Source organism: Anastrepha ludens, chromosome X, assembly GCF_028408465.1.
Source record: "Anastrepha ludens isolate Willacy chromosome X, idAnaLude1.1, whole genome shotgun sequence".
NCBI classification, from domain to species: Eukaryota; Metazoa; Arthropoda; class Insecta; order Diptera; family Tephritidae; genus Anastrepha; species Anastrepha ludens.
Window position 1 is genome coordinate 10,604,381 of NC_071503.1, and position 7,717 is coordinate 10,612,097.

Sequence of the window (7,717 nt, forward strand, 5' to 3'; positions counted from 1 at the left end):
AAGCATGCAATCGCTTGGGAATGGATTGGCGTGTAACTCCTATTACTGAAGCAAGCTCTTTTTGCGTTTGACATGGATCCTCATTGAGCAATGCCTCCAGTTCAGCGTCTTCGAAGGTTTTTGGCCTTCCTTCACACGGATGGTCGTCAAAAGTAAAATCACCGTCTTTGAAGCGACGGAACCAATCTCGGCACGTTATTTCACTTAAAGCAGCATCTCCATAAACTTTTTGTAGCTCTCGATACGCTTCATCCGCCGTTTTTTTTTTCGAAGGAAAGAGGAAAATCAAAACGTCCCGCAAATGACGATTATTCGGCACAAAATCAGACATTTTCACAAAACCAAAAACAGTAATGTGTCGAATCAGTTGGTTTACCATATATAAGTCTAAGCTTGGTTTATGACGTTTAGGTCATGTTAAAATGAATAAAATGAAAAATAAAAATATAGTACGGAAAAATATTAAACACACCGCTGCATTTACCCTCATTCAATCATTATGAGCTACCTAAAGAAATAGAGACCCAGCGGCTACGTTGGCTGGGTCAAGTCGTCCGATTGGATACAAGTATTCGATGCGGTACCAGCTGGTGGTAGCAGTGGAGGAGGAAAACCTCCTTGGCGTTGGAAAGATCAGGTGGAGAAGGACTTGGCTTCACTTCGTGTGTCCAACTGGCGCCGGTTAGCACGAGAAAGAAACGACTGGCGCGCTTTATTAAACTCGGCCAAAATCGCGTAAGCGGTTATTGCGCCAATTAAGAAGAGAAGAAAGAAATAAATATTGCTTGGGACAAAAGCCCTATATCGCGTTACTTATGCAGTGCAAAAAATGTCATCGATTCGGGCATACCTAGAAGCACTGTCTATCGGATAAAATGTGTTATCTGCCCTTTCATTACTCACGAGCCTACCGTTTGCAACAAAGTATTGTAGAATGCATCAATTGCAAACAGCGCAGCGCTCAAACAACGAAAACTGCCCCACATACAAAAACGAAAAGAGATAATAAAACACAAAATAATATTCAAAACTGCATTTCGCGAAGCTAACGAAGCTCTCAACAGATCCTCCAACAGGAAATTCACACAAAATACACCGACAGAAACTTTGAAAGAAGCAACAAAAGTAATTAATATAACTTAAAAACCACATCCCACGGCAGAAACTACAACAAATAACGCAAGCAATAACTCAACACAACAGCTGCCCATTCAAACCAACAACAACTTTGAAAAACTTACTATCATTTTCTCCTTCCATTTCTTTTTCATCACAGATCAGTAGCTCAGCCCACTCCGATTTCAGGCAACAACGACCACAACCAGCAGCAGAAAAATATATTTTACAAACTTCTCTCTCAACAAATGATACTATTAGTTAGGGAACATCGACCACAAACAGTACTATCACCACTATAGAGCCTAGCCAATTTAACACCTAGGTAGGTAGGTATAAGTGGCAGTCGGACTCTTGACATACTCATTTAGACCGTTGCTGATCCATTGTGATACCACAGTAATTCATTTTATTTTAAGTGTAAACCCATTGATCTTGCAGACACTTATGTGCCTAAGGTCATCAATATCATTTAGAAACGAAAGTACCTAAGCCTAGTGGCATGCCACGTCGGACAGTAACAGAGAATGGGTTTAATGGACTCTTCCTTCTCCTCATTGTTGCAGCTGCTGCAATATTTGAAATGAGATACATATGTTCAATCTTTGAGCATGTCGTTCTATGAGATAGTGGCCTGCGAGTAAAGCAACTAATATAGAAATGATTCTCCTTGACCGATTTAGTAGCGCCTTTGAGCTACCAGCGTCACATTTTGGCTAAATTCTTTTTGTAGCATTACATGTCAGACTATCAACCCATCTCGTGTTGGCTGAGGTGACAATGCTACTTGAACCACGCAGATGTTAGGGGCATACCTACAATCTCCATATCAAGAGGGAGGCGAGTGTTAGTGCCCTTTCCCACCAATTTTTTTGCCTTACAATTTTCTGGTAACATTATGGCTGCCTGAACTGCCAGGAAAGTGAGTATGTAATAAGAGATTCGGCCTTTTTACAAAACCTGGAGATATGGGTGTCGAGGACAATACTTTCCTGAGCCTAGAAGTTTCCGTGTACCCATCAACTGGGCAACAAAAATTTCGCCACGAGCTACGCTTTGCGTATTTAGTTTTTGCGACCACCAAGGATTTTTTGTGTCTCTCTGCTCTTGACTAAGTGGCAGGCCGCGCCAAGCGCCTTGTTGTAGCTACTGGTGAGTTTTTCTACTGCTTGATTGAGGCTAGTGCTTGTATCTACACTTTGCGTAGGCACCTCAACAAGTGGTTTCATAAAGGTCTCCCTAATATTTCTACGAAAAATCGGAGGAATTTTTTCATGGCAGAAATACACTCGGAGGTTTGCCATTGTCTGCCGAGGGGCGACCGCTATTAGAAAAAATATTTTCTTAATTTTGGTGTTCCACCGAGATTCGAACCTGCGTTCTCTCTGAGAATTCCGAATGGTAGTCACGCACCAACTCATTAAGCTATGGCGGTTCCTTACCTCTATCAAAAATGAGTAACCTTGTGTCCGGGATAAATTCTGCAAATAATTCATCCCTTTTATTTATATCGGTACTACCTCACCACCACTCCCTGGGCGTTAGCGTCTCATCCCACAATCAGCCCAACTTTAAGCTTATTAGCTTCTTACATCATTTGTTTCAAAATTTGTCGCGGTAATTCAACATGATCGTGAGCGAGATAAGCGGACGCCAACCAGTAATTAGAATTGTTGTATTCAAGGCTAGCTATCACCAGATCGGAATCACTAAGACTCAATAAAATAAATATATCCAGAGTAGCTCTTGCTAAAATACAGACTCTAGGGACACCGCCAGAACTAGATACCAACAGCTTATAGCCTGGCGTACTCAATCCGCAAACCCTATTAGCAGGCACCCAGGGCTCTTGGATCTCCGCACTTTGATAAGCGGATCAGTAAACCAGCTGATGTCGATTTACAATGATGGAGACTAATCTGCAAATATTTAATGCCCATCAGGCTTTGCAGTTTCTATCGCCCCCGTCCTTATCGGAGTCTATCAGCTTCTCCTTAGAGGCATTAGAATCTACAGTGGACGGTTCTTCTGTGACGGCGACCACATTTTTTCGATAAACGCACAGATTGACCTAAGTGAAACCATAATATACTACCCCACCTGCCTTTTCCTTGGCACCAAGGATTTTTTAATTTATTTATTTATTGTCTTTGAATGGATACATTCTTACAGACTATATTAAGCTAATGTACAATAGTTTATTAGTTACTAAGAAAAGAACGATTTAAGATGATTGACTAAGATGCCATACGGCCATGTAAAATCAGCACCAGAAGAATTGAAAAACATATTTAAATCTGAACATGCCCTAGGAATCGGAGCATTCATCCCATAGTTGGTTCTCGAGAAGCCAATTTTAAAGGTTTCGTACTGTCGGAGCCTCATATTGGGTATATTAAATTGAATTTTACTTAAGAGGGAAGGACAATCAATAGCTATCTAGTCTGCTATCAAGTGGTTTTAAGTCAATTAGTAAACATCGAGAGCGGTACGATGGTACAGGTTCAGAAAAGTTTAAAGATCGGAGCGCAAAACGAAGAAAGACTTTCTGCACTCTCTCAATCCGATTAGACAGACCTATTTGGTACGGTCTCCAAATAATAGCGGCATACTCTAATCTTGATCTAACAAAAGCACAATACAATGTTTTGAGAGTGTGTGGGTTGGTAAATGCAGAACAATTTCGGCGAACGAATGCTAGCATCGCATATGATCGTCTTATGACGTGGTTAACATGGCTGGTGAAATTCAGCTTAGAGTCGAAAATAACGCCTAAGTCTTTAATTTCCTCAACGGATTGCAAAGGTAAGCCAGCAATATTATACGAAGTATGCAAAGTGTTGTTTGATTTAGCATATTTTACGTGAAAGCATTTGCTAATATTTAGTGACAGATGGTTTAAATAGCACCAGTTCCGGACATTGTGCAAGTCGGTTTGCAACTTTTCAGAGTCCCTAACACTGTTAATCACCGCAAATATTTTAAGATCATCAGCATACAACAAGTGTTCTGCAAATGAAAAGCAAGAACCAATATCGTTAATAAAGAGTATAAAGAGGAGGGGTCCTAGAATACTTCCCTGTGGGACACCGGAGGATGCAATAAATGCACGGGATGTCGTATTATCGACGGCTACAACGCAGTGTCTGTTGGACAAATATGATTTGATCCAAGACAAAAAAGTGGAGTGTATACCCAATGATGCAAGCTTCGACAAGAGTATTCGGTGCGATACTTTGTCAAACGCTTTAGAGAAGTCTGTATAAATTGCATCAACTTGAGATCTGTTCTGGAAGGCTGAAATGCAGTAATCATTGAAAATAGACAAGTTAGTGACAGTGGAGCGACTTGCAACGAAACCATGTTGGTTGGTAGATATTAGGCCTTTGACAGCAAAATATAACTTATCATTTACTGTTATCTCAAAAAGTTTTGAGACAGACGAAAGCTTCGAAATCGGTCTGTAATTGCTAACATCGTTTTTATTTCCACTCTTAAATATAGGCGTAATGGAAGTAAATTTCCAGTCGTCAACAAAGATACCAGAGGACAACGATTTATTGAATATAATTGTAAGAGGCTCAGCGAGACACAAGCAATTCTTCAGCAAAATGCCCGAAAGGCCATCCGAGTCAGTTTTCGTTGTAGACTTAAGCTTCGTAATACCCTTGACGACATCAGTAACAGATAGGTACAAAGTCCCAAAATTTAGAGGTGAAAAACTATTAGAGGGCAAACTAGAATCGGAGTCTAGGTCGGGTTCAAAATTAGAGCAAAAAAAGTCAGCAAATAAATTGGCAGATTCTATGGCAGAATTTGCATATTTACCATTATAAAAAACATTGTTTGGCACCATTGAGCAAGACTTTTTTGATTTGATGAATTGCCAAAAGGCCTTCGAATCCGAAATAATATTGTTTTCGAAATTCAAGATGTAATTTCTATATAAGAACTTGTTCAAACAGTTAAACTCTTTTAAATGGCATTGAAATTTTGAGAAGTGTATTGGGTCTCCAGACCTTTTATACAGTTTAGAGAATTTGTTTTTTAGATTCTTTAGGTGCCTAAGCCGTTTGGTATGCCAAGGTGACTTATATACTTTCTTATGATAAATAGGAATGTGCTTCAAACAGAGCTCAGAAACCTTAGTCTTAAAAAAATGAAAACAAGAGGTAACATCATTGTCGTGGAAGGCATTACCCCAGTCAATACTTAATAAAATTTCGTTAAAAATTGAGAAGTCGCATAAGTTGTAGTTAAATTTGATGTTAGGCTCATCGGATACCTCAGAAAACTCATAAAATTCCAACTCAAGAGAAAGAGGAACATGATGTTTATCAGTTAAAGATATGGGAGCAATGCCTTCAGACAATGTGTAGTTGATGTTATTTGAAATGAACACTAGATCTAGGATTCTATTAAGGCTATTATAAAAACCATTGATTTGTGATAAATCAATGCTTAAAAAGCTATCAACGACATGCATTTCGGCTGAAGAATTTACATTAGAAGCCATAAAAGCAGCCGAGTTTCTAAGTGGGGACCAATTCAGGCGACATAAATTAAAATCACCGAGGACACAAAGATGACTGTCACCAGCTATGCTTGATGCTAATGACACAACATTGTCAGAATGTGCAAAGTATAAATGATCCGGACTATTCGGCGGAATGTAGGATGCACACACATAAACTGTTCCAGATGAGCCATAAACACGTACACAAAGCTGATCGATGAGTGTGTCAGAGTTGGTAAGTGTAACCAATGATGCCCGAAATTTTCTCCGAACAGCAATGAGAACACCACCTCCTCTGGAACATCCAGATTTGACAGGGTCACGGTCTTTACGGAAAACATCGTACAAATTGAGGTCAAAAATTTCACAGTCGAAGAAATTTTCATTCAGCCAAGATTCAACGAATACAAAAATATCAAAATCTAAGAAAGAACTTTTCATATATACCGTGGAGCATTTAGTCCGAAGTCCAGATATATTTTGAAAATACAATTTTAATAACTTATTACTAGCGATGGAGTTAGCTGCAGAAGTTACGGAATTAGAGGTGGAGTGACGTCTTTTTGAAAAAAAGTGAATGGCCGAATTTTTACGTTCGTAGGCCATATATCCGCATTTAAAAGCTTATCATAGGAAAATTCAGATACGCCTAGCTTAAAGTTGATTTTCTTGAAATCCTTTACGAGGGTATCCTTTTTGATAAGCATATAGCAGGAAAGAAATTTGCGGTCAATTTCTGCATGTTTCGCAACATAATCAACAATATCGGCAGCTGTCACAGTGTTTGAGAAGGACGATATGTGCAGCCACTTCATGTTAGGAACTACACTTAATTCACTATTTTGGTTTGAACCAATAACTAAAGGTTGCTTAAGCTTTTTCCTATTAGCTCTAGTTACGGTTTTCCATTCACGTGTACGATTTGATGTAGGTGCAAGAGAAGTCGGCAATGCCGACGCTTTTCTGCAAGTTGATGTTGATGGGAGAACGGACGTAGTAGCAGCAGCAGCAGCAATTGGCGTCAGCTTCACTTTAGCTGTATTAGTAACAGCAGCGCTATAAGAGAGCGGCGCATCACCAGCAGCAGCATGAGAGTGCGAAGCAGAGGAAAACGAATTAGTCTCACCATGCGGAGCAGCAACAATAGGCACGTTTACAGGCGACGTAGCAGCAGTCACTGATAGTGATTCCTGTCTCTTCGATTTGCTTTTCGCATTTTTTGTGTTCCTTGCATGACACTCACATGCAAGAACACAAGCATTAAGGTCTTTCACCTCAGCGGTTAGCTGTACCAGAGCAGAGGAGACATCAACCGTTTGATGTTTTTGTAACTCCTTCACTTCTGCACACAAATCACTTATTTGCGAAATCAGCAACTGCTTATCCACTTTGAGAGAGCTAATTGCAGCCATCGCACGAGCATTTTCCGATCTCAGTGCAGCAATTTCTCTGATAATTGTATTCAGACTGATATCTAAATTGTTTACGTCATCAGCTGATGTTGATTTCGGCAGTTGTTGATGTGGTGATAATTGTGTACTTAGATTAGCTGGATTCACAGGTACATTATCAGCAGTGGCAATTTCGTCATCCAGGTTAATGGGAGTTGATGGTGCTCGAAGGGATTGTCGTCGAGCAGCGGCACACTTATCACATATGAATTGCTTACCCGATTTAAGCAAGAATTCAAGGTCAACAGGTTGTAGGTTGACACAATTTAAATGAAAAAGGTCATTGCACTTGTCGCACTGCACTTTGTCTTGTGTACGCTCAACTTTGTTGGCACATAGACACGGCATTTTTAGATCAGTATATTATGCAATAGCCAAGAAGAATAATTTTATTAAAATAGAGTCACTGTCTCGCAAATAAAATTACACAATTTCGTATTTATGATGGTTTAGGATCATATTTAAAACTTCGATAGCGGAGCAATCAAAAAACACGACCGTTCACGTTCGCATACACCACTATTTTTTGATTGAGTGCTGATTCTCACCATCACCTGCCTAAAAGTGCCTTCTGGTTCCTCAACTTTTCCTATCTTCCAATTGTTCGTCAGGAGATTCGGGCTACAAATTTTAA

The 7,717-nt window shown here is 39.8% G+C and overlaps 1 protein-coding gene across 1 annotated transcript; it reads right to left on the reverse strand.

The window, feature by feature from the left end:
- Nucleotides 1-4,394: 4,394 nt before the first annotated feature.
- LOC128869683 (uncharacterized) lies at nucleotides 4,395-7,592 on the reverse strand. The gene has a single exon (XM_054112289.1). It carries the CDS (start codon nucleotides 7,429-7,431, stop codon nucleotides 6,166-6,168), a length of 1,266 nt encoding a protein of 421 aa, XP_053968264.1. The 5' UTR covers nucleotides 7,432-7,592; the 3' UTR covers nucleotides 4,395-6,165.
- Nucleotides 7,593-7,717: the final 125 nt, after the last annotated feature.